At 49.5% G+C, this 27,527-nt stretch overlaps 1 protein-coding gene across 1 annotated transcript; it reads left to right on the top strand.

Moving 5' to 3' along the window:
• On the top strand, positions 1-26,490 carry LOC119440388 (patched domain-containing protein 3). The gene is made up of 5 exons (XM_037705301.2): positions 1-17; positions 13,325-13,755; positions 17,720-17,925; positions 21,236-21,573; positions 23,211-26,490. Exons 1-5 carry the CDS (start codon positions 1-3, stop codon positions 24,367-24,369), a joined length of 2,151 nt encoding a protein of 716 aa, XP_037561229.1. The 3' UTR covers positions 24,370-26,490.
• The last annotated feature ends 1,037 nt before the right edge of the window (positions 26,491-27,527 follow it).

The raw sequence follows: 27,527 nt of genomic DNA, 5'->3' as shown, positions 1-27,527 counted from the left end.
ATGCCGGCCCTGCGAAAGTGAGTGTCCAGCGAAGCTATTGCATAGCCACCCACCACTACAATTGATGAGGAGAGCATGCAGTGCTTAATTTATAGTTCGGATGCTTGTTTTGAGCGCGTTCTTTACTGAAACGCACGCTGTTCTATGTGTTGTATGGGCGATTTCAATGAATGTATGCACTGTTCGCTTCAATTTGCTGAGCGCTTGTAGCCTCTGTAATACGAGGGGGATGAGCCATTGCATTTTTTTGGCCTCCTTTAGGAGGTATGAGCCGTGCCCGATGATGATAATTTCTGCTAACGGGCGGACGCGAAAAACGCCGACCAGCCGACCACCGATAGCCTATATAACAGCTTCGCTGTAAAACCCATTTGTGTCTTTGCAGCCGGAACAATTTCTCAATCTTGCGGCTGAGTTTGTACTACATAGAGTACTCCAAAGGGGGTCTCATACTCGGGTTCCATTCCATAACCTTGCAAATTATGGCAGCCGCGCCAGAGCCACACCGCGGAGACTGTTCGGATCACCTGCGAAGCGCTCCGGTTACTTGCGACAGAGACAGCCCCCTCGCGTCGTAATACAAACTTCGACGCAACCGATCGTGCAGACCTGGAGTCATGAACCGACGAAAATAACTGGTTGCACGGTGCTATCGATCGAGGGCGATGTGCACGCGAGAAATCAGCAGGAGTGCCGGTCTCCGTGACACTCCGCGTAACTCGCGATGCCCGTCGACTGCAGCGCTTTCGGACGTATGTATGACAAACATAGGGAACTGCGCCAAGGTGTCAATTCGGTAACGATGTGACGCGACTGGGCAAGCGAGACGCATAAGGGGCCTTATGTGGTGCTCAGCCACAGGCCGCGCCCGTGTAACCTTTATTACGGACGCACTCGACGAAGTGTGCGGACTGTCTCGATCAACTCGCAAAGGCTTCCTAGAAGAAGGGACAAAAAGTAACGAGTGCGCATCACTTGTTCCTCTTCTCCGCGAGCGTTTGCAGGAAAGCAGACGCTCACACACTCACGCAGGCACGCACGAAAACACGACGGCCACTGGAAGCGCAGCGGCCTGTCTGCCGTGTTATCAACGCCACGTTTTACAGCGAAGGTTTTCGCTCACACAAAAATGTGGGCCGATCCCGAAGGCAGTGAAAGGAAGCGGGCAGCGCACAGTCTGCTGCTTCTCCTACAGGCATCACACGACGTCATCGGGTGACATCATCACTCGACGAAGACGTCATCGCGTGAGGTCACGTTTGACGCGACACGTCATCAGATTATGTCATCAGGCGATATCGTCACGTGACGATGCCGTTATTCTCGTACATTCGAATTACAATCCGAAACTATCATGTCTGCAGCGTGTGTATAAGTCGTACTTTACGAATTATCTGACGCAATTTACTTTGAAAACTTGAATTCGTTCAATAAGGCACTTGCGTTTGGCGGAGTACCTATAGGTAGAGGAATTAGCGTATATGCTGCACTTCCACACACGTGCGTGCGCTCCTGACGTACGTCGCTTGCGGTGGTGGTGCACGTCTAACGTCGGCAACAGCATCTCTGTAGGCCCACTTTCACAGTGAGGAATGGAGGCGGATTGTTCAGTGTGAGCACAATTTCACGTGTTTGTTTGCGTGGGTTGTCGCGCGGTCGGTTCGTTAACGGCACGTGCTACACGGATGGGTCAAAGTGTCACCAGCGCGGCTTAACATATATATATATATATATACTCTCACGGCTGCCGCGTGCCTAACGGACGCACCGTGTACTGGCCGCGTCGCCCTACTTCCACCTGTTTACGTATTTGTATACTTGTTTGCGTGGCTCCTTGCCCGCCCCTGTCTGTGGTGCGGCGTGCACCCAGTGAAAAGAGAGTTGCGCGAATCGCTTCCGGGTGTGCTGTCAAAGCGCGGCCTTCCGATGCACTTAAGAAAGATGGGCACGCCATTTATACGGTCCATTGAGAACGCCCGCCTCACGGCCTGTCATGGCGGAAAGCCGTCACTTAATGGCCGCACCACGAGTCGGCAAAACTACGGCAACATGCAATATGCGCGCAGCTAAAGAACTAAGTATGTACAAGCGCCACTTTGGTTTTTAACCTGCGCGGAAAACTACATTTGAAGCCGAAGACGGATCGTACGATTCGTCATCGCGTCGTTTAGCTAGAGCAGGATACAACTGTCGGTGGAAGATAAATGGAAGACAATGTCTTGCATTGTACGTTGTCTGCGGGTTTTAAATCAGTGCGCTTTGCAAAGTTCGCTTTGTAGATGTAAACGAGTGCAGAGCTCCATCGATGACTAAGCACTTTCGTACTTCTGCAACCATGCGCAGAACTGATGTCTTTTGCGTCTCAGCAACTGCGTAGCATCATCGCCTTATAACACAATATATGTAGCCTCAGAACTAGCATCCGAGAGGGAGCAGAGAGAGGGCGTCTTTTGAATGCTGTATGAGGAGGTTAGCCTATATCCACTGGCCCGACTTGCTACTGCAAATTTACGCTATCGAGTACCTTCAACGTCACAGCACAGAACGAACGCGGAAACGCGAATTTCCTGTCTGCAAACCGTTTTGGATTGATTTGCAAACTCATGCAAAAAAAAAAAAGAACTATGATCGTGTGCCATGCATTGGGTGAGCGTTAAACGACCCACGTGTGGTCAAAATTAATCCGGAATCCTTCACTCAATATGGTCCGTTGTGCAGTTTAGGGACGCCGAACCCCACAATTTTTTATATGCCGATATCTGCTCACGAATGGCCAGAATGCATGAAAATAGGGAGCCAGTTCTAAAATTGTACCCGACACACATTTTGTGGACTCTCTAGCAGCTCCGCGTAACAAAAAAAAAACCCAAAGCCGAGTCGGCGCTCTGCACTTATGCGCGGTGTCTTCGGCTATGCCACTCTTTGGGTTTGCTAAGCCGCTTTCGCGTGTGCTATTTCGAAAGCTCTAATAACGCGCATGTGCGGCTGAAGGAAAATTAAACACACTTATTGCCTTTTTTTTTTCGTTCCGTACCGCTTCGAGGGCTTCTTCGGGCATTATATAGGGATGAGTAAAAAACCGGATTCCGGGCCACAGTCGGGGCGGGCGCCAGCTCGGAGGGACACATCGTGCATGCCCGGGTCGCCACTGCGTGCGTCACGCCTGCCTTTCGCGGCCAGCCGGGGTGCCGCCGAATTTGAGGCCACATGCGACGCACGCGCTCGTGGCTGTCCTGCGCCAGACTCGTGATCCACGAGCAAGAGGGGCGCGTGCATGCGGCCAAGCGGCAGTTGTTACGCGACATCTCGTGCACTTACGCGTCACGTAAAGAAAGACCAAAAAGAAGAATTTCCGCAAGTTGTTGAGCTGCCGCATTTCTTTCGACTTTCTTTTTCTTTATATAGGAGAAATATCGTGCTGAGAAAGAAAAGAAAACTACAAAGAAAACGTACACTGGAGTTTTGTTAAGGCCTACTATAATTACTGCGTCGGCGCCACAAAATGTGCATTCTATATCTCAATTTAATGTGGCCATAGAGCGAGCAGCGGCTACAATGACGTCCGCCGATCCGAAGTTAGATTATAAGAAGGTACGTGTTCATCCGCGTGCGCGTGTAGCTCGCTGAACCTCGCGGCTATAGTCTCGAGCACGTCTTCTAACGCCATAGCGTGCCCCCGTAGCTTCCACTCCACTGTAAGATTACTGTGAGGCGGAGTAGTATTCACATTGATGCGTGCGTGCGTGCGCGTGCGTGTGCGTGCGCGGGTGTTTTTAATGATGTATTCTTATAGAACAACGGTTCACAGACTCGAAAAAGCATTTAGTGCACTCGAAACAACGCTACCGCAGGTCCGCCAAGGCAGCCAACAAGTACCGCTATCCCAGCAAAGGTGTCCGCGCAAAAGCGAGAGGGGAATTAAATGCATCGCGGGGGTGGTGCCCGTGTAGGAACTTGCTCGTTTTCCCAGTGGCCTAATTGTTCACTTGCCCCTCCTTGAAAGCTCCGGTTACGCGCAGTCATTTTCGGCTTTGGGTCAATTTCTCGTGTTGCATCTCGCACGCTCATGGACGAAGCGCCCTATGTTTCTCATTTAACTCGTTCCGCCAGCTGTAGTTTCTTCCCGCGAGATACTGCATCTGTGGGGTCACAAGATGAATAATATTTATAAATAAGATGAAAAGTGTTGTTCGTACTTTGTACACACACATACGCAGCCGTTGACCAACATTTTCTCTCAAAGACCGCGAGATTCCCAATCTAATCACCTGCAATTACGTACAATTGGTACCATGAAGCGAAGAACGTGAATTATAAGCTACTTGAAATGCGTCGATATGACGGATTCGTCGAAATAACGTTATCTCAGTTCTCACTAAAAAAGAGCCAAGGCTACACACGCGCGTCCAGCGGGAACGGAAAGATGATAACCACACCTCAGCTTGCGCTGAGTCTTCGCTGTCCGTTCCACAAGAACGTCGTGTCATCGTGACTTTGTCTATACGATTCGCTGTGTTCCTCGTCTGCTCTGAGCAGGGAAATACCCGCGTTCCTCAACACGGCGAAGCGTGCGCCCGGCCGCTCCAACTCGTGACATTTCGAGGTTGCAATGGGTGCTTCGACATTCAGGAGACTGGTCCTTGTGCGGCTCACCTGAAAGGAACCCTATAGCGCTTGCTGAACAAAGGGTGCTCGCGCTGGCAATCTTCGCTCGTTGCATTGCGTGACGAAGCCTGAATAACGCATGTAACAAGGTGTGCAGTCTCTCACATGCATATACTATATGGCAAGTGCGTACATTCGCGAGAGGTTGGCGCGCGTGTTTGGTAGCGCTTGTCAGTCTTTCTCGCGGTAGTGCTTTGAGGCGAAAGCGTCAAATGGCCCACTGAGCGAAAAAGCATCGCGTCTGTCGTCTGTATAGCAGCGGAACGGCACCTATAGGCTTCCATTGCCATTGGCTGCGACGCCACGTCACGAGTGCGCCTCGACGGAGTTTCCCATTGGCTGCAACGCCACGGCGCGAGCTCGCCTTGACGGAGCAGAGCGGGCGAAAGGGAAAACCTGCTGTAAGGATAGAGCGCCCGGTGTTGCGTGAGGGGAGAGGGCATTGCCGCGACGCCACGTCACCCTCGCTCTCGGAAGCCTGTGTTATCCGCACGTTCCTTGTCCGCGCGAGCTCTCGCCTGCGTTCTAATTGCAACTCGGTAAGGCCAAATCAAAACGCGCCAAGTGTCTCAACGCGCTCGCTTGCCTGCGAGGAGTTCATAACTCGAAGGACCACTGAGCGGCGTTCAACCGGACATTGCTTTCGCATTCACAACTCATAAGAGGTGCTTAGGTGTCCTCGGATTTTTCTTTATTTTTCCTCACCGCCTTTACGGTTTCCCTTATGATTTTTCTCAGCTTTAACGCGTGTCGCGTGCCGTAAGATGTTCGAATTCTTTTAACAATCGAAATTGACAGACCAGGGGCGGTATTCTGTAAGAGTCTACCTAGTGGACTGTCCATTTCGGCTGTCGCTGATTGGCCGCTGCTTGATGTGCAGGAAGGTGCCAGCCCGTCTCCTTCCTGCACGTCAAGCAGCAGCCAATCAGCGACAGCCGAAATGGACAGTTCACTAGGTAGACTCTTACAGAATACCGCCCCTGATGCACATTACCATACACCAAATTCCGCAGTTATACTAGGGGTGCGATCTTGTACGCGTTCTAAAATGGAACGGAGGCGGTCCGTTCCATCGAGCCGCACACGATTGGTCAGTTTGAACCGTGAGCCGCACACGATTGGTCAATTTGAACCGTGACGATCAAATTGACCAATCGTGTGCGGCTCGATGGAACGGACCGCCTCCGTTCCATTTTGGAACGCGTACAAGATCGCGCCCTAGGTGTGTTATGGGCAGACGGATGTATGGATAGGTTCAACTTAAAGTAATCAATCAATGACTGGCTGAATGAATGAATCAATCAACCAATCAATCAATCAATGGCGTGTTTCAGGACAGTTTTGCAGCGTTTACGCATCGTCGATCTTCCACCAAGGATGACAGCTAGGACACGGCTTCTGTTGCTAGGAAGAGTCGGAAGAAAACATTGCCTAATCACAGATGAAATCTATGCCACCCAGTGAACGGTAACCTGGTACTTCATCTGACGGCATCGGTGTTCGTTAGAAATTTTCTGCACGCAGCGCTGTACATAAAGGAAGCGACAGAAGACAACGGCCCAAAAATGAAAGCTTGTCGCTCGTTCCTAGAGACCGAGAACGGCGTCGATATGCGCACAGGACGTCGCATGGGTTGAAAGGCGAGAAGCCCTTCGGCGCATATGCAAATGATCGTTCGGCGCGAGGACATTCTTTGTGATGCAGGAAGTATATAAGCGGCGGCAATTATGTAAGCGATACAGTCGCACTCAGCCTTGTACGAAAACGGCGGGATGACCTAACGAGAGAGAACGGCCGGCCACGGAAGACAGAAAGGCGGCGTGTTTCTAATCGAAGACGAACGTATACAGTACAAGCTGGCGAAGAGGAATAACCGTCCGTACCCTCGAATACTCGGCGCAAAGGACAAGCACTCGTGCAATGACGCCGAGGAAGGGGGCCGTACACAGGGTGCGATGTGCCAGTTTGACCGGCGTTGATACGATCTTTTTTTTTATACTTAGTCCCAAATTGCCACCGCATCTTCCTCTGCTCGGCCGTACTATCAGATAGTATTGTTCCCAGTTCACCGGTTTGAACCGAGCCGCGGTCGATGTATTCCGATGTATATTCTCGTTCTCAAGCGAAACGGGGACGGAAATGTTTACAATGGAACAATCCCTACGAGTGTTAACTAGAAAGTACGTGTTCGCACCGCCACACGTATACTGCCGCCAGAGGTGGTGGTGGTGGTGAAAAACTTTATTGAATGATGACAGAAGCGAGTTGTATAGGCCCCGAGAAACATGTATACTGCAGGCAGAAATTTCGCTCACATCGCACAAGATGGTGAAAACGGCAAAGAAACAACGTGTTGTAGTCAGCACTAGTTTGTTCGGGCTTCACTCGTACATGATAGTATAATGTTTTCTCCAGATCTCAACAAGCTTTAGTGCTTGAAAGGTCATATACAGCGATTGCCTAGACGGTAAGCCGGTTCTAAAGTGAAGCTTAACCACAAAGTGCATTAGAACGCTTTATAGCCCACTCATGACGAGCATCGACGTCAGGCGAGATGTGCAATTCGGGATACAGTCCCAATGTTCAATTGCGGACGTCATGTACTGTTTCGGTGTGAGAGCGAGCTGTAGTTTAGAACATGTAACGGCGTGTCCGCATTATTATACGGTTGGTCTTCAGGAAAGACCACTCTGTATAACGCATCGCATACGAGAACTCTGCGTCACATTCTTGCGCCTTTATCGATTATCGCGAACTTCCATACGCGCCATAACCCGGCGTCTCTCCCGCTTGCAATGTTCTATCAGAGGCGCTCTTCGGGGCCATAGGATGAGATAGAAGCACGTCATTTAACTGGATGGCGAACAATTATATGTGCAATCTAAGCACGGCGCCGATACGAAGCGTACAATGCGTAGGAAAAGACGTTTATAGCTCGTCCACGGGACAATGTTCATCGTCTCACTATTTTTTCGGATGACGTCACAAAGTGTTTTTTGACCTTATGCTGTCTTCCCTCTTCAAGTCTTAATTGCGGGGTGTCCCGCGCATTAACAATAGCATTGCACGGTGCGGCCAGCTTACTATCTCCGTGTCCTTGCGTTCCTGGCAGCCGCAATTTTTGTCTCAACTTTCCTTGGTTGACAGAGTTCATGAGAGAAGAGCCAGATGCCAGGGCCGTGTGCGAACGTAAGTAATGAAAAAGGAAGAAAAAATAAGAGTTAGGAGAGAGAGAAAGCGGGAGACAGAGAGAGACAATCAAAACCGAGAGTGCGAGGAAAAGTCGGGCGCATTTTCTCCGCCCAGATTAAGTGTCCGGAGACTCTATAGGAAGCGACGCTCGCCAAGCTCGCGCCATCGCTCACGTGACCGCCCCAACTTGCGCACCAAAGCGCCGCATGCGGCGTTTTCGCGCCGGCGTAAAACGCTTTTCGCGCAGATGTGGGCGAAAGCTTTGACGCTCGTTGCGAAGGACACGGAAAATGGGAGAATGTGAGAGGGGCGTAATCGAAGCAGAGTTAACGTGGCGGACTATACAATATGAAGACGTCTCGGATTTCCGAACGACAAAATAATTCGAGGACAAGCTGATCGAAGACGCCGCGGCCGGCTCTGGTTTTGTGAAAGCTACCGCCTTCTGACGCTGCAACGGCGCAGGAGGATATTACCTATGTTTATCTGTGTACGCACGCGCTCACGAACGCGTGCCCCCGGTCTCTCATCGCGCGTACACGAAGCCATATTGATACAGCTTTCTTGGTACCGACATGGCTTGAAAAATAAACAGAACCACGACCTTGTTTTGAATGTGCGCGGGTATAAAGTGTCAAAGTAAGCGTCAGGCATGTCTTGCGGCTTGGTTTCGTCGGAGCGTCCATATGTTAACCTACTACAACGTCAACTACACAGTACTACAGCTCGTGAGAAAAGTCCAAGTATTACTTAGGGCTAACTTCACTTTGGGTACACAACAAACAAACAAACATGCCTTACGGCAGGGGCCCCTTGTTGGTTCCGATTCGAAGAATGGTCACTTTTTATCTTTGCTTGGTCGCGCAGTACATGTATAGTAGTAGCTCAACGTAACGTTGACAGAAGCAGGCAAATTATATTTTTATCCAGAACAACCACTTTAGCGTAGGAACTTCCCCGTTCCGACATGGACATTTATATAGTCTAATGACTAGTGTAGCGTAGAAACTCGCCACGTCGTAGAAACTCCTGCGTAAAACGCGAGACCTTCCCGACGACTCAGACGGTTTGTTTCTTGTGGCGGAAGACCTGGCGCTTCTGTTCAGGAAACATTTATTACGAGCTGCCGGCCGACTGATTTAGGCATAATACATTACCATTACATTACATCTGCCTGCGAATACCTGCAGCCTCTTATATACAGATACAGCCTCAAATTATTCTGTTCAGAGCTTTCATCACGTGGACTGCCGGAGCCGTTGTTACCAACATCACGTGACGCTTTGTCCAACCACAACGCGCTAAGACCATTTTTCCATTACGTGAGTGTACTCGTCGAATGAAGCAATAAAAGTGAACTGCGTGGTAACGAGTGTGTCGTTGCTAACGCTTTACACGATCAGCTAAATCTATTAGGGCAGGCCACTGCAATGATAGATCGGTCTCGTCTACGGTTAAACTGTGTACCGCTAGATGGCGCCACTAACTCGACTGCTCACGCATACGTCACCGGTGACCTGACATTTCGTGAATCGCAATACGTTTGCTGGCAAGCTAATTGGTCAGTCGGTTACGCTGATAAAATCCCACAATGTCGTAACACAAAGATCAAGGTCTACGTTCTCCTGACAACATTGTTCAATTTATTGTTGGCGCATGAGTACTTACTCGACTGCTTTTCAAGGCCCGTGAAGTGTCTACGGGTGCGTGCCAGTGCTCCTTAACGGCGCTTTACAAATATGCCAGTCTCCTCGAGGCAGTTGCCTAATCTCTTACAGCACCTACAAAATGCGCGTTGGCAAGGCTGCGAAGCGGGAAGCGAGCGCAAGCACTCGCGTGTTACGGAGACATTCGTTTCGTCAAATGCCTGGCCAGTATCTGCGGACGTACTTGCACATATGCACAGCACCAGTGCAGTATAGAAGGCTACATTTAAATGTTTCGTAGATGGAGCCTTGGAATCTGGCCATGACAGCGCCAAAGTGCTTACTGCTGCTTACTACTTCAGATATGTCAGTCTTTGTCTGCTGATTGGCTACTTACCTGCGAACCGCGCTTTCCTCGCGAATAAAGAATGTGCTCTTTAGACTACGCAATGGCAGCTACGCCGCATACATCGACGAGGCCTTGTTTTGTCTTATTCATTCATGAAATTCAAATATTCAGTTAGAAGCTAGCGCAGCCCCCCCCCCCCCCTTTTTTTTTTTTCCTGGCGTCACACTATGGCTGCCGACAGCCATCTTGATCGGAGCATGTACGCCGGTCGCGCTCGTCTATACGTTCGACCGTGAAAGCACTCGCTAGCGTGCGGCTAGCTTGTTATAAGCGAGCGGCACGATGCATGACGCCATTTTGTGATGGCCGTACTCGCGTACACACGCCTGGCTAACCGCTGACGTAAGTACGGGTATACTGAGCTTGGCTGGGAAGGCGGAAAAGGCAGGGACGGGGCGGGGGGAACGCGTATTTGCCTTTAGTGGTAGCATGCAGAGCCTCAGCATGCGGGCTAAGCGCTCGTGTAGATATGGCGACTGCGTGCTTGCTTTCGTTCGTGACAGCCGCTGGACGATTGGTCATGCGTCCGCAGTGGTGGCCTTGCGTGACCTACCGGACCGACCGACGTAAACACATGTATAAGACGCGCTGTCCGTTGCTGCAGAGCTGAATAGTGCGCCGGGGGGCGAGGGCGCGCCCGCCAGTGAATTGCGGTGTCGGTTTGTCGCTTTTTCGCTCTCGCTTGCGTGGCTCACCGCTCATGGGTGTTAATTGTCATAAACGGGAACGCGCGATTGATCCCATCGAAACGTGCATGGGCATATACAACGGATTCAAGGACCGCGTTGGGTTGATTGATGGCATGTTTCGCTATGTCATCTAATGAAGTCAAACGAAATCAGCTTTACTCGACGTCGCTTATACATACGCCTGGGGCACAGACTATAAATGTCTGAAAGCTGGCGGGGACCTGTTTCTCATAACGTGTGAATTCTCATTGTCTTGATCATTGTCAAGATTGTCTTGAGCAGACATGGCAGTAGGGGGTATGCGGCGACCCGAGCGGAGCTCCAGTGAGAGGGGTGAGAGGTCTCGGGGAACGAAAAGGACCTTCCACCACTTATAAGAAACCGTTTATTCCAGTCGAGCTCGAGAGAGAGAATAAACATCTTTAATAAGTAAATGCAGCTTTGGAAAGGCGTCCTCATTCCAGAATGCCTAGAGCTCGGGCCGCGTCCTGGGCCCTCGCAATCAGCCGTTGCTGATCTTCGAGGTCGTAGCTGGCCAAGGCTCTCTCCCAAAGCTCGTTGGTGTGGTAAGGGTTCGGAGGATTGAGTGGTGCCTCTCTGCAACCCAGCTCGAGCTACGACGAAGAGAACAAGCTGCGCGGCTGATGATGATAAATACTCGTACAGATGAGGAATTTCTACAAGTGATGATGATGTGTAGAGATGAAGAAGAGTCAGTGATGGGTCGCGCTCACACTATATATAAAATATGAACAAGTATGCAGTTTGCAGCGGCCTAAACGTGCACAGGAAGTAATGTAATGTGATGTAATGCCAGCATTTGGTTCCTATCTGCTATCACCTTGTGGTTGGCGCAGTACAGCCTCAGTTGTTCTGCGCCATGAAACCTGATTTAACTAGCCAACCGTACACATTCAAGACAGCAGTGGGTTGCTATCAGTTGCAAGAAAATTCTAAAACGCCTCAAGAGGTCGATATACCGATATAAAGCAGTCAGTGTATTTCGGATTATCTCGTTAAATGTTATACCTATAGAGGACACGGCTTTGCCTCTGCCGGGACCTTATTGTCTATCAGGTAATGAGATAAATTTGAAGTGTAAAGCGCTGGCGATGATAAGCACTCGCAATGGTATCAGGGGAAGAAACACGTCGACTACCTACAGATGTAGCAGCATTAATACGACACTGCACTGAAAGTCAATGTGCCTTATACGGCTGATGTTTCGTTACCCTGACTGTAGTTCCTAAGGCCCGTTCTTTTTTATTTATTTATTTTTTTGAACTGAAACGGCCATGGGCATCAGCATTTCTTCCGTCGTTCGCAACATTTCCTTGTTTCAATAAATGTGCGAAATAATTACAGTCTCGTTCTTGTACTTTGGCCTGTTTCGACAAGCCCGCAAGTTGACCGCCATTCTATACGAATCTATGGCCGTTGTGCACGTGACACCCATACGTCGACAATGCACTTATCGTGAGCATTCGTGCATCCCGATCAGTGGGCCTTCCTTCTTACTGTTCTTTTTTTAAATCTCTCTCTCTCTCTCTCTCTGATTGCACATAATTTTATGCCCTTTATGGCTGAACAGCCACCGAAGCACGGACAGAATTCAAGGAGCGCGGTCCAACATTTTCCTGGTGCTTTGCGTGTATGTGTATACAAAGAAAGAGACTCCTATACATATTATGTTGTGTACAGACGAAGGAGGCGCGCATCGCGGGCTGCACCGCTCGCCTGGAGCGCGCCGTCCTTGGAAATCTCTTACATCATCGATTCCACATGTTCTTCGTCGTCGTCGCAGTTTTCCTTCGGTAGCACTTTTTCCGCAGCGGCGATTGTTCGATTCTGCTCCCTTCCTGCTTGGGCTAGCCGCGCTGCTGCCCGTGTAATTTTGTTTTCCGCGCTGGACGTTCGAGAAGAAAAATGAAAAAAGACGAGGTGTCTCAAACTGTCCGTCGTCTTTTCCGCGCGCTTCCTCAAAAAGTAAGTCCACGTGCCTCGAAGAGGAAAGCGCTAGAATGGTGCTGCTGGCCGGCATCATCGCTAAGGCATTATGGTCGTGTTCAAAACCTTACCGCGGGCGCCCGGAATGCTTCACAATACTTTCTGCTATAACGTCCGCGTGGCGAGTGATTCCGCGGTGCTATGCTTCGCACTTCCACTGCTATTTTACGCGTTTTTACTTTTCCTCTATTCCGTGTGGGTGCGTGCGTGCGTGTGCATATGCATGCAGGGGGGTGTAGAGTGGTGTAGAAAATGCTATCTTGCTGAATGATTTCTTTGGTAACATTGTCTGTTTGCTGCCTTTTATTCAGACTTTCATTGTCCTGGTCGGCGCAAATATATATATATATATATATATATATATATATATATATATATATATATATATATATATATATATATATATATATATATTTAAATAAAAGACTCACCAAGGACGTGTACCTGTTTGGTTAGCTTATCGCGTCAAAACCTAGGGCCTATTTCAAGATGATCACCAACCATCATCGTTCACTGCTGATGTTACTAGTAAGAAAGCTTTGTAATAATAATAACAGTTATAATAACAATAAGTACCGACGTAGCCAGATGTCACCTACGCGCCCACCTCATGCATACCGCGCCGCTCATGCTCATATGGAACCTGATTGCAGCGGCGGTAAGTGTAGTTCTAGTGTGATAACGGTATTCCATAACGTTCTAATACGTCCGACCAGCACTCGGTATGATGCCTTGAAATGTTCCACACCGCTCGGCAAACTGCGAGGTTGGGAAACTATATATAAACCCTGCCTTTTCCAACCGTCTTGCGCAGGCATTGGAATGGACGACACGTTCGTGCTGCTGGCAGCGTGGAGGCGCACCAATCCTCGCAAGACCGTGGTGGAGCGCATGGGCGAGACGTACCGCGAGGCGGCCGTCTCCATCACCATCACCTCGCTGACCAACTTCATCTCGTTCTGCATCGGTGCGATCACGCCGTTCCCTTCGGTGCGCATCTTCTGCATCTATACCGCGGTGGCCGTGCTGTTCACCTACATCTACCAGATCACCTTCTTCGGGGGCTGCATGGCGCTGTCCGGATACGCCGAGCGCCGGAACCTGCACGGCCTGCTCTGTTTTCCCACCATGCCCAAATCGCAAGCCGGTGAGTGCGCGCTATATTAGAGTTTTAGCGTGTCCGGCAGCGGCGTAATCCTGTTGCTGCCGAAAATTTACGCCAGCAGCGAAGTAGAATACACTTGGTCGCTGCAATATCAGCTCTGTGTTTGTCTGATTGAGCTCTGCACTACCAGGTGGCTTCACGGTGCAGGCCGTCAAGAGTTTTAGCGTGTCCGGTATTGCGGTAAACGCAAGCGGACTGGGCGTTTTAGCGGAGGTGCGAACGTGAGCGGCCCAATCCGCTTGCGTGTACCGCAATACTGGACACGCTAAAACTCTCTATTGGAGAGTTTTAGCGTGTTGGGTATTCCGGTGTACGCAGTGGCGTTTGCATAATATCGGGTTACAGGACACTCGTAGCGTCATCTAAACGCAATGCCGCATAGACACGTTTACGTGTTCCGTGAGTGTTCTGCCGAAAAAAAGAACATTCCAAAGGACGACGTGTTCACGATTGCGCCGCTAGCGAAAATTTAGACCAATAGGGAAGTAAAATGCACTTGGTTACTACATGAAATAGCAGCTCCGTGTTTGTCTGATTGATCTCTGCGCCACCGGGTGGCGCCACGAACTCGGCCGCTCCCTAGGCCACTCACGTTTACGCCTCCGCAAACCCGACTATCAGCAAGCGCCATTGCGTATACCGGACACGCTAAATCCCTATACTAGCTGTTTGCCAAATACCACGTCACCGTAGAGCTGTAAGGCATCGACAACGCTAGTAGCGGCTTATTGTGATGTAGAGTTTAACCAGAGAGCGCGCCAAGCTAATATTGTAGTGACCTTCCATATTCTACTTAGCTGCTCGTGTAATACGTTGGTATAGCAACATAATGACTAACGTACAGCCATTTTATGATCTTCGACGAGAGCGCTCACGCAACACAAAAATGTTTCAAACGCATTGTAGTTGGCCAAAGCGTCACTAGATGGCGCTAGCAGCCTTGCTACTGCAGACCACGGCTCCTGTAAACCGTCAACGGTAAGCAGTTTACAGACAAGCTAAAGCTCTCTGTTTTTAGGTTGTCCGTGTGTGTATTACCCTTCACGGAATACCGGGATACCGCAGACGTAGGCTTCATACCCGCGTAAGGTGGCGCCACCCTGTGGCGTAGTTTGTCCAGATAACACACAAAGCTATTATTGCAGGGACCAACAATATTGTATACTTTGCTGCTGGTGTAAAGCGTAGTCAGCGAAATAATAATTAATATGTAGTCTTTCCTGAGTTTTTCCCTTAGACGAGGACTCCCATGTAAAACAAAAGCGTTCCAAACACATTGTGGTTGAACAAAGCGTATAAAGATGTCGCTACGGAGTGTAGCTACTGCCGGCCTCGTCTCCGGCAACATGGCGTTCCGTAACAGGTAATACGTATGCGGACAAGCTAAAACTATGTTATATACATGCTACGCACGGACGAATGAACAGACCCAGACAGACAGACGGACGGACTGTTGAAGGTTGTAGCACAGGCGGGAAGAGCATGTCGGTTTCAGCGGACACGATATGGCAGCATGGGCTTTTGGTGTCAGGAGCACTGTACACTGGCGTCGCAGCGACACGCACTGCTCTCGTTGTGCACAAAATTCGGTACGCTTTAGGAAACGCATGCAGCGGCTACCGCTTCTCACCAGCAATGACAGAGCACTCGTATTAGCGCTTTGTTCTACACTAGCTACTTGATGTCTTCCCAGTACAGGATAGCCAACCCAAGATATCCTCTGGTTAATCTTCCAGTCTGTCCTTTGCGTTTGTATCTATCTCCCACTTGATGTCTTATTTCATCTGTACTCATTTTTATTTTTTGTGCATTTTATTATTTGTTGTACTTCTCCGCCTGCGCTTATCAAAGATGACGTTGTGATAGCCGGCTCCACGGTAGCCTTTTTAGATGCGAAGCAGCTTATGGCGGGGCTTTGTCCGTCCCGCGGCGTCCCACACCCCCACAGCGCATGCGCGTCCCCTCACCATCTCTCTCCTCTAGGAATCCTCTACATAGCAGGCGCCCGCGTCCCACACCCCCACAGCGCATGCGCGTCCTCTCCCCTCTCTCTCCTCTCCTACGCTCCCGCCCTTTCTCTCCTCTAGGAATCCGGAGCGGCGCGCACGACAGGTGGTGCGACAGCGGCATACTCCGCTGGGGGCGCCTACGGTAGTTCCGCGGTATGAAATTGACGGAGCGCGCGCGCCTCACTCTCTCTCCTGCGCAGCGCCGCGATGAGCGCTCGGGCCTGCTGCCGCGAAACCATCTCCCGCTCAAGCTAACCATCTCCCCGCTGCTTCGCATCCATACATGGTTCCCTTTAGCGGGAGATGGAGTAATTTTTTTCGACGTTTATTCAAATAACAAACAGCAACGTTAAGCTGTACGTGAGTGCACGAGAAACTGACAACTCACCTAAATGGTGTTGGTTCTGTACAACGACGCACGTACCTTCGAAGTGTCGCAATAATTCGCGAGCGCCTTGCTTTATCAGCATTTATAGGCTTTGAACACCACCTCAACTCCTGTCGTAGCGACGTGCCATCTAATTAATCTAATTAATGTCAACCGCCGGAGCGGCTTAGCGGCTATGACGTTGCGCTGCTAAGCCCGAGGTCGCGGGATCAAATCCCGGCCGCGGCGGCCGCATTTCGCAGGGGGCGAAATGCGATAACGTCTGTGTACCGTACGTTGGGTGCACTAAAGAATCCCAGGTGGTCAAAATGAATCCGGAGTCTCTCACTACGGCGTGCCTCATAGTCAGATGGTAACTTGAGAGCGATGGCTCTACTACTCCAGGTACAAAGCCAGAAAACGCATTTTGCAGCGTTAGCTACACTGGCCTAGCCAAGCCCGTTTCGCGCGGCACGTCAAGAGCCGTGCTGCGCATGCGCAAGGATCAGTGATGTCACACGGCTTGCGCACCGGAGCCACCGGAGCCGGCACCTCTCGCGCACTCCGCCGCCGCCGCGCGCGACTCACCGCCGCCGGTCTGCGCATTCCAGAGGAGTGACGTCGTAGCCGTGGTAGACGCACTGGCGCCGGCGCGCGCTCGCTGTGCAGTCGCCGTCTGACACTGCGCTGGAGCCGCTGCGCTTCTGACTGGCGTTTGCCAGTGTGGTATAGCCATGGAGAAGGAGAGCGCAAATGCTGCTCAACAGCGCAGAAGAACGGAGAAGCTTGACTCATCGGATCCCGAAGTAGTTGCCTGGCAATTAGCGGTTGAGCGTAGGAGACAACCAGGAAAGCTAAGAATAATCAGCTGAACCTTTGCTAACGCTACGTATATCCTGGCATAGCCGAGCTAAGCCACTGCAACTTTTTTTTCTGCAAATCTGACCTTCAAGCTCAGCCAACGTCAAACTGGGACTTACCCCCGTATTCAAAAATGCGTCTTAACTTGAAGCCCCCGCTTGACTTGATTTAAATGACGCCTGTCGTGAACGCACCTAAAGGAAAGGCAATGAGCGTCTTGGGCACGTTCACGCCAGGCGTCACTTATATCAAGTCAAGCATGGGCTTCAAGTTAAGATGCATTTCAGAATACGGGGGTTAGCCTGACACTACCGGCGTACGCTGCGTGGGCGCCCATATCTCCAAAGCGATCTGCGATGTGTACAAAGTGCGCCGAGTGCTGGTAGCTTCGTGTGCGCTGTGATTTCGACGCTTAGTTCGCGTTGAAGCGAGACGCAGCATAAAGGCTTAATTCGCTCGTTTCTGCTGCTGCCGCGCCAAGCAACATATGTGTGTTTTCTTGTGGTGCAATTGTAGATGTGGTAGCTGCTGACAGCGCCGAGCAGCGTCTGTGTCCTTTCCCAAAGCAAGTAAAACCGTGATATCGCTCGACAAACTTGGTTTAATTGCGTTCAACCACGACATTTTTTTTTTGCACGTAGAACCCCAGAATGAATAAAAAAACTGTTTTCGTATCTCACCAATGTGCAATGGCGTGGCCGTTTTGCAGGGGGACGCTCGTGGTTGTTTCGGGCTTTGTGCACGGGTGGCCTCAACCCAAACGACCCGGACAACCCGCTGGACAACCGGGAGCACATCATGATGACCTTCTTCCGCGACTCCTGGGGCGGCCTGCTGAGCTTGTTTCCCATCAAGATTCTGGTTATCCTCGTTTTTCTGGTGTACCTCGCCATCGGACTGTGGGGATGCACGCAAGTAAGTCCGCCTCCGAAAAGTGCACGTATAAATAGACGAAGTCGCAGGGAGTTAATTCTGCATTGCAGCTCAAGAAACTCCTTCCTTGCGAGCGCTTTGCGTAGTGAGTTGGCTGAAACGAAAATAAAAACGAGGGAAAAAAGTCGCAGTTTCGCCTGAAAGGCGAAGCATCGATTGCGATACCAAATTATCAGACAGCTATACGAAGTAAGGATTGTTGTTTTTTCGGCGGCCATATAAAGTTGTAAATATTCACTTACTAACTAAATAAACAAGCACGGTGTCATGCGCGCAGGTAAACATGAACACATCTGGCTCGATGACCGCGGAAACTCGTGAAAATGCTGGAGTGAGAAAGCGTGCCAGCGACAGCGAGCAAATTGAACGCGAAGTAAACGTCGAAAGCACAGCGCATACGAAGCTACCCGCACTCGGCGCATGCACTTTGTATCCATTGCAGATCGCGTTGAAGATGGGGCCCCGCGGGCGCACACTTCGCCTACATCGCAGATGGCTTTCGAGATAGGCGCCCGCGCGGCAGCTCCGTGACCAGCAGCCGACAGAACAGAACGCACCCCCCCCCCCCCCCCCCACCGTCTCCGTCGCCTCCTCCCAGTGGCGAACGAAGAGCGCGCGCGCTTCCGGCTTGCTCTCTCGCGTGCGCGAGTTTAAGCTGCGGTTGTCGGCTCACCCTCGCACGCTTTCACTCGCACACCCAGCGTACGGCGCGCGGCGACGGTTTTATCGCTGCTGGACTTTATACGGAACCTCACGGCGACGGCAGAAATGCGCTTGGAGTGTCCATATAATTGCTATCGCAATAAAAGAAAAGTAGCGCGTAGTTTGTGTTTAAGAGCTTCGAAATCCTTAGCCGTTCAATCAATAAGTAGATTAACAATTGCATTAATAAAGCAGAAAAAAGTGAGTAGATTGTTTCACAACTACCTAAACGAGTAAAACATGTGCACACCTGTGAACTGAGATGTCACCTTTAAAAGCAGACTTATCGTTACGTGTAAGGTGTTCAAAGCCGGTTTTAGTTGCTATATAATCAAATTACGTCCACTGAAATATCCTAAGCTTTTTATAAATATAGCCACCGTTAACACCCCGAATTGAATATATTCGCATCGCGCCAATATTTATTTATTTATTTATTTATTTATTTATTTATTTATTTATTATACCCTCAGGGCCAATGGCATTACAGAGGGGAGTGGGTAATTAGTTGAACATCAGTTATGCATAACAGCAACAGCAAACAACCAAAAATATGTTAGTATACTTATATAATTTTAGCGGATCACAAACCAGAGTACATCGAATATTATTTCTAATTATTCAAACTAGTTACGTCAACGCACACAGACAGTGTAAACCAAGATGCATAAGGAACATAAATAATCACGAGTGCACAAATCCTGGCAAGAAAAACATTCAAACAATAGTTATAAACAACGGGAAAACAGAATACTCAAACCGAAATGTCGCGTAAAGTTTGTTTAAAACGGTTAGTATCATTTATGGAGGCAACAGTGGCGGGAAGGTGATTCCAATCATCAGATGTCCGTGGGATGAATGAGTGTAAGAAGGAGTCGGATCTACAAGATGGAATACCAACTTTATGTTGGTGATCGAGCCGGGAAGATATGTAATGTGGTGCCGAAAGAAGCTCGTTTCGTAACACAGGGTGATGATATATCTTATGAAAAAGAGAGAGCCGCAAATGTTTACGCCGTGATGCTAAGGATGCTAACTGTAGGTTAGATTTCATTGTGGTGATGCTGGCGGTTCTGTTATAATTGGAGAATATGAATCTTGTGGAATTGTTCTGCACCATTTCTACTGAATATGTTAAGTTACTCTGACTAGGATCCCAAACTGAGGCGGCGTATTCAAGTTTAGGCCGGATAAGTGTTTTGTAGAGCATAAGTTTGAGAGACTGCGGCGCACGTGAAAAATTGCGTCGGAGATAACCTAACGATCTGTTAGTGTTGCTTATTACGTGCGCAATATGCGTCTTCCAGGTAAGGTCAGATGAGACGTGAACACCAAGGTATTTATAAGATGATACACAATCCAGTGGGGTGTTATTGATGTGATAGGCTGGTAGGGTGTTGTTACGTCGGGATACTCGCATTGACTTGCATTTGCTTATGTTTAATTCCATGCGCCATGTATTGCACCATGAACTGATAGCATTAAGATCAGATTGAAGAATGGCTGTATCATGGTTACTAGTTACTTCTCGAAATATTACGCAGTCGTCAGCAAAGAGATGAATATGAGATGTAATACAAGAAGGTAAGTCGTTAATATAGATAAGAAATAGTAGCGGTCCAAGGACAGAGCCTTGTGGCACGCCCGAGGAAACCACATTAGAGGGAGAGTCAACGCTGTTGGCAGAAACGAACTGAGAACGTATATTATAAAATATATTATTACGTATATTACGTATAGGTATCTCGAATTAGTGTCATGAAACATATGGTAAATAGGCTGTGATATCAGAAATCGAAATACAAGCATACTACAAAACGGAGGCAAGTGTGCCTCGGTTTTTCTTCAGCTACCTCCCTTCAAAATATGCTTGACCATCTGAACGGAATGGCATTAGTTATATCGGTTCTCGGTTTCTCATTACCTTACTACTTCTCCCAAAGTCGATGCATATGCCTGACCTCCCTATCCTCGAGGATTTATCCCTACGGCACTACCTAAGGAGCTAACAACCAACAGCCAATGAAGGCGTATACTGGAATCAATCTGTTTTAGTTTAGACAGCATTACCTTCACGCCTTTCTTCATGCTCGAATTCTGGGGTTTTACGTGGCAAAACTTCTAGGGTTTTACGCGCCAAAACCAGTTATGATTAGGAGGCACGCCGTAGTGGATGGGCTCCGGATTAATTTTGGCCACCTGGGGTTCTTTAACGTGCATTACAACGCAAGTACATGGCCGTTTTTGCATTTCGCCTTAATCAAAATTCCCGCAGCGGCCGGGATTCGATCCCGCGATCTTGTGCTCATCAGCTTGTAATGAGGAAGAGGAAAACCGAGTGAAAATGAAAATACATCATAACATGCCACTTGTGAGATCCGGACCCGCTTTACCTTCTATGATGGTATAATTAAAAGTCACTTGCTGTAATGGACCGTTTCGTTTCCACTGATTATGCAATTGTGGCATTGTCATTCACGGTGGCGGGATCACTGCGAATTCTTCAGTCGCGAGAGTCATTTTGCATGTTTGTCCAGTTGCAGCCTTTACCTCACGTCTTCATCGTCCTCATCTTTCTCCCGATCGACAGGTTAAAGAAGGCCTGGAGCGGTACAAGCTAGCCATGGATACCTCGTACGCCCGCGATTTCTTCAACACGGACGACAAGTACTTCAGGCGGTACCCACTACGGATACACGTGGTGATGAACAAGACGCTGGACTACTGGAATCCCGAAGTATACGACAAACTGGAGGAGATCATCGGAAACTTCGAGAACAGCAGCTTCGTGCAGAACACGGAGCTTACCGAGTGCTGGTTCCGGGAGTACCGTCGCCAGACGCTGGACGGTCCCTTCAAGGGATACTTCGGCCAGTTCGACCTCACCGATCCCCACGACTATATACAGGGGCTTAGGTTCATGCTAAGGTAAGCCATTCATTAACTGCACCTTGTGAATACACCGCTGGGTAAATGCGTCCGGGTTGCTACGGCTGCCCTGTACTGATAACTATATACAAGAAGACTTTGAACGCTTTTTAGAGTGCAGCTCTTAGGCGTCCGTTCCTGCGTTGAGCGTCGGCGTCCCTCGGCTCCTATCGGCGTAACCGAGCGAACAAACACGGCGGAGGATGAAAGAGCGAACGCGGGGCGCAGCGGGGGGACGAAAGACGGCGATAGCGAAGAGAGCGCGAGGCGGAAAGCGGAGGAAGCCACGTTGAAGCACCACCAGATGGCGCTCACGCCCACGCAACTGTGGCAGCAGCGGTGCCAACCATACAGGAAAAAAAACAGAACCAGAAAGCTCGCCTTCGCGCATAGTGGTCGCCGCAAGCGTTTCCCGGTAAAGATTACGGTTGCATAAGCTGCAGCTGCCGGGAAGCAGCAACTGTGTGGCCGGTCTATAGCGCCCGCAGGTCGCGGCTCTACCAGTCGGTGCGGTGATTGGTGCGATGCCTGAGTATATCGCGAAATGAAAACACGTATAGAGCTAAGCTCAAATTTCTCAATAGGGACTATCGTAATCGTCGGTGAATTTTTCAATGAAACAATTAATTTTGTCCTTGCGTTTTGGTGAAGGCGCTAGGAGTAGGCGTCAAGTTGGTTGGTGGTAAATGCGCTGAAGTGGTGGCAGAAAGAGAATTGGGTTGTGCGCCCGCCTGTCATCTTGAGGTTGAATCTGCCATGTCGGCAACTGCTCAGCGTGGCTCAACAGGAAAGTTTTCAGATTTAGCGGAATGACAATTCTGGGTTTATAGTTTTCAAAGATGTGGGTTTTCAGAACTCACGAACTCAGATGCTTTTGGAGCAGTATGGTGCTTCCCAGCAGAAGAAAACGGTAATCTAGCAATACGTGTTATGTGATATATAATGATGCTGCTTGCACTGTTCGATTCTTATGCGCATTGTACCTTTTAAACTGATTCAGCTCCTTTTAGTGCGTGCGGATGTCGACACAGAAAACTTAAACTACTGGGGAATTCACTATTCTTTCCTGCATGCATTTAGTATGCTGATTTACTGCCGCAGGGATATGCTAGTGTGCTTCAAGCAAATAAACGCTTTAAAATGCGCACCTTATTAATTTCTGCTTATGGGCCACTAAAGGCCAGCTTCATATAAAATTCAAATTACGCGTATGTTCAATTTTCTAAACTTATTCATGAAACATATCTCTGACTAATGTAGACATGTAATGTAGACAAGGATCAGGCGAGTTAGTTGTACATATTTTTTGTACATATTTCGTTGCGCCCTCGCGTCTTATTTCACAGTAGAGCGGTGCAATCATTCAGTCTGTAGGCATCAATCTGAACCGACTGCTCCAATTATTCTCTTAGAAAAGAATGTTTCCCCTAGAGCATCTGATCTTGACGACGTCATAGATTTACTGCGAATACTCCCTTTGTTAGACACTGAATGCATTGTGAAACAAATACATCATTAAAATGATCAACAGTGGTCGACCATTAGCCTCATACTTTCATTACTTAATAATACAGACGCCTAGAGAAAGGTCATCAAGTTTATTAGCATTTCAAATTTTTCTTTCTTTGTTTGCCCAGGTTCGAGCCGTTCTCGACTTTCAAGAAGGACATCAAGTTTAACGAGAACTATACGTCCATCGTGGCCTCTCGCTGCATTATCCAGACGACCAACATCTCGGATGCCAACATGGAGAAGGACATGGTGATTGACCTGAGGCGCATCGCGGACAGCTATCCCGACCACCATATCACCGTGTTCCACACGCTGTTTGTCTTCTTCGACCAGTTCATCTTAGTGCGCGAGACGTCCATTCAGTCCATCGGCGTCGCTGCCGCCGTCATGATGATCATCGCCCTGATCTTCATCCCGAGTGTGTCGTGCGCCCTGTGGGTGGCCTTCTCCATCTGCTCCATCGAGATCGGCGTCATCGGCTACATGACCCTGTGGAACGTGAACCTCGACTCCATCTCCATGATCAATCTCATAATGTGCATCGGGTTTTCGGTGGACTACTCGGCGCACATATCGTACGCCTACCTATCGTCCGACGGTCCCACGCCCAACGAGAAAATGAAGTGCGCGCTCCACTCCCTGGGGATGCCCATCTTCCAGGGCAGCGTGTCCACCATCCTGGGCATCATCATCCTGGCGTTCGCCCCTTCCTACATCTTCCTGACCTTCTTCAAAACAGTGTTCCTGGTGATTCTCTTCGGCGCGCTGCACGGGATCCTGCTGCTGCCGGTGCTGCTGTCCATGTCGCACTCGCTCTGCAAGAAGCAAAAGAAGGCCATCGTGACGCACCCGTTCTTCGTGCCGCCGTACCCGTCGTCCAACGGCTGCAAGACTCCGCCGGTGATCGTCACCTCGGGCGACTCGTACGGCTCTCTGGGCGTGCCCTCTTCCAACAGCAAGGACGCCAAGCGCAAGCTGAGCGGCGACCTGAACCAGGAGAAAGAGATACCCAGCAGCGAGAGCAGCAAGAACCTGCTCACCAATATCGTCAACTACTCGACCTTCCAGGACAGCAGGACTGGCGGTTGCGCGGGTGAACAGGTAAACCCGGGATTCCAGCCAGACGAAGACGAAGAGCACGACACGGTGCCCGGAAGGATAGCGCCGCCCTACAACTGGCCGGCGAAGGCGCCGCCGGCCGAGCGATGCCTGCACAGGAGGCACAGCTCGAACGATATGAAGTCCGCCCCGCGGCTCTCTAAACAGTACAGCGTACCGTCCTGATCGGCCGGCTGCTGTTAACCCGTCCCCCGAGCCTCTTCCCCCCCACCCGCCTCCAGCGCCTCACCCGCCCAGCACTGGGCCGACGAACGGCGACGAAAGATGGGAAGTCTAGTCCTGTGCACTGTGCGATACGGGCTGCTTGTGTTGTACATAAACCAAAGTGCATTTGTTGTTTTTTTACTTGTCCTCTCATTGCCCCTGGACGGACAGGGCGTGTGTAAGGTGCCGACGACGACGGCGACGTATACTAGCGGATGGACCTGCTTGACAAATCATCTGAGCACGTTCTTCAAGCAACAGTGTGCGTCGCACCTATATCGAGTATTGCATTGGACAGTTAGTGCTTCCCCAGCTGGAACCCGTTTTCCTCGTGCAACACGCTCAAGGAATGTACAGACGCTCTTTTGTGGGGTGTGCAAGCATTTACGTGACCTGCAACGCCCATTTTATGTCCGCCTTTACATGGCATATCAAGTGCCCGGTCTTTTAAGCGAAACGATGAATGCAATGCGTCTGCTTCAAATTCGTTTTGACAGGTGACCCTAAGAAGGTTCCGCATTCGCATCTTACGTGCCCTGTTCTTGTTATTTAGTCGTATTCGGTATTTTTTAATGAGACGAAAATTCAGAGATTTCACTTTTGACAAATGTTATGTATCTTATGCTGCGGTGTGTTTGTGGGAGCAGTGTGAACCGAGTTGTTGATAGCATTTAAGGGTAGTATGCACTGTGTAGTTAAATATCGCGTTGTGCTTTACCGAGTTTTTTTCCGCAATGTCCACAGATTGTGAGAAGTCGAAGATTTCATGACAGAGATGAAGCATGACTGTTTGTTGCTGCGCTCGTTCTGCGCACAGGTGGACACTCCAATGAACGGGTAAATGACCTTCAAACTGCTTAGCAGTCACGGAAGAAGTTCATGTATAACTTGGCGAAAAGAAAGAAACAACATTTGTGAGTCATACAGCTTCTATAAACATAGCGGCAATTGACTTGGATAGCATGCTTCAGTGCACGGTTACATTACGGCAAGGCCGAAGTGACCTATCAGACTTTCAGTGCAGAAAATGCAGTGCAGTTCTTTGTTATTCACTCTGCCTTTGACTGCTCGACTAGGAATGCGTACGTGATCGACAAGGCAGGATGAGGAAAGGTCTATAGGACCAACCATTAGAACCCAATGCTTGTGGAGACATCAAGAAACATTGAATAGGAAGGCAGCGGCGTCTTTCAAAAACAAAATTATTCAGATGTGCTTGTACGCGTCGGCCTTTCGACCAAAGGGGCCTACACTTTGTAACATCGTTTTGTCATGCACGCTGAAATATGTCACGAGTATGCGAAAGGTTCCTCTAGTACCACATTTCCGAGAACCAAGAACGTCAGTTCAGTTTTATTGCTCCTGTTAGTCGACTCATCGCAAGCATGCAGTATTTTGTTCGTAAAAGTACGACAGCAAACTAAGACTATTTCGCAAACGGAATTGTCTCTTCGTGTTCAGGTGCCTTGACTTGACCTGAGGGAGCCTTGTCACATTTTCTCAGGACCAAATAAAGTTCTTGTCACCGTCACCTGCAATAGGTTTCCTGGGTATACTTGATTGTGGCGCGAAGAAATACATTTCGTGAAGAGTGATGACGGCCTCAGAGACATGTTTCTGAGGCTGTCATTAAAAAGTTGGTAGTTTGGCGCTTCACTGTCTTCTTGCTTCTGTCCCCTTTTCACGAAGTGTATTATTTCGCGCCGCAATCAAGTATACCTAGGAAATCCAAGCACCAACTTGCCCAAGAAGTTCTCTTGGAACCTGAAATAGGTGTACGTGCTTTCAAAGGGACCTTTCTTACCCAGCTATTTGTTCCAGCTACTACTCATTAGCTAGAGAACGCACGCCTTTACAGAATCATCGTGGTGCTGTTCGCGCGATAGGCTCAACATCAATTCATAAATGCATACCTAAAACTCGCATGACAAAGTCGTGAGAAACGAAGCAGAGTGCACGTGCGAGTTGCAACAGAAAATGCACAATTATGAATTTGAAACGCCGCGGGGCCACCGCGCTTGTAAGGCTGTCAATCTACATTTACAGAACCGTCAACACTTCGTGTACAGGCTTGGCGTGCCTAGATTCCTCAATTAATAAAAAAATAAATGGTTGCAGCCGTACGCGAAGAAGGTCCACTACCTGAAGACCGCGCAGCGATCGCGCCTTTCTGGTTAGTCTTGCACGTGCTGTCTCTTTGCCTTGTTTTCCCGATGTATCAGGTTGGTGATTTTATGGGTGTCGAGTGCATGATGATGCATTAGGATGCGATGGTATTTCAACTGTTGTACATACAATAAGTGCGAATAACGAAATAAAGTTCACCTTGTTTTAAAACGCTCGTCTCCACACCGAAGACGTCAAATGCGCCGTGGCAACCACACTTCCGCCAGTGTCTACAGTGACGTCTGAGCCTGATGGGAACAGTAGCGACCACCACGGCCTGCTTCCGCGAGGTCGCTAAGACGAAAACGGTCGGCCCAAGGGGCCACGTATACGCAGAAATAAACGCTTCTGTAATTACTCGCGCCTCGTGGACCCTGCTCTGCGTTCTCGCTCCACTGAATAAGGAAGTGCCCGAAGTGGAAGGCTTCGCTGCAGCCGATGCATTGTTGTCTCGCGACGTCCTTCGCGCGGTAAAACAGCCAGTGTGTGCAGCTCCGAAGAGGCAATAACTTTGGAGCACGGTCTGTGCCGACACTCTCCAAGCCACCGTTGATCCAATCATCTATATTTAGAGTTCTGGAATTCGCGGTGCGGTAACGGATTTTCAGGCACTGGCGAGCTGGCCGTGGAATGATTACACGGAGGGGTACAAAAAGAAAAAAAAAAGAGAAACCGCTGATCCAACGAAATGTTGGAATATAACTGATGCGCTCGAGCTTGGTCGAGGTAGCGAGCTAGCAGTGATAGGGGATGAGATGGTACGTGCAGGTCCTCGTCAGCTGTCAGCTCTGTATGTCACGAGCACGCAGGCCATGTATGATGTTCAAGTGTGGAATGTTGACGAGGTGTGTATGCACAGAGGAGTACGACAGATGCGTAAGTACAATTTAGGCTTCTATATACCAATTGTTTCGCAATGACACTATGTGAGGGACTGACCAAGACTGGGCAGT

The sequence above is a fragment of the Dermacentor silvarum genome, chromosome 2 (genome assembly GCF_013339745.2).
Source record: "Dermacentor silvarum isolate Dsil-2018 chromosome 2, BIME_Dsil_1.4, whole genome shotgun sequence".
Classification (NCBI taxonomy): domain Eukaryota; kingdom Metazoa; phylum Arthropoda; class Arachnida; order Ixodida; family Ixodidae; genus Dermacentor; species Dermacentor silvarum.
The sequence above is the reverse complement of the archived record's forward strand: the minus strand, read 5'-3'. Positions and strand labels throughout refer to the sequence as shown.

Bases quoted from the DNA above. Each gene is read 5' to 3' on its own strand.
- LOC119440388 (XM_037705301.2), top strand. The intron at 13,756-17,719 runs GTGAGTGCGCGC...GCCGTTTTGCAG, and splicing joins CATGCCCAAATCGCAAGCCG to GGGGACGCTCGTGGTTGTTT. The intron at 17,926-21,235 runs GTAAGTCCGCCT...CCCGATCGACAG, and splicing joins GACTGTGGGGATGCACGCAA to GTTAAAGAAGGCCTGGAGCG.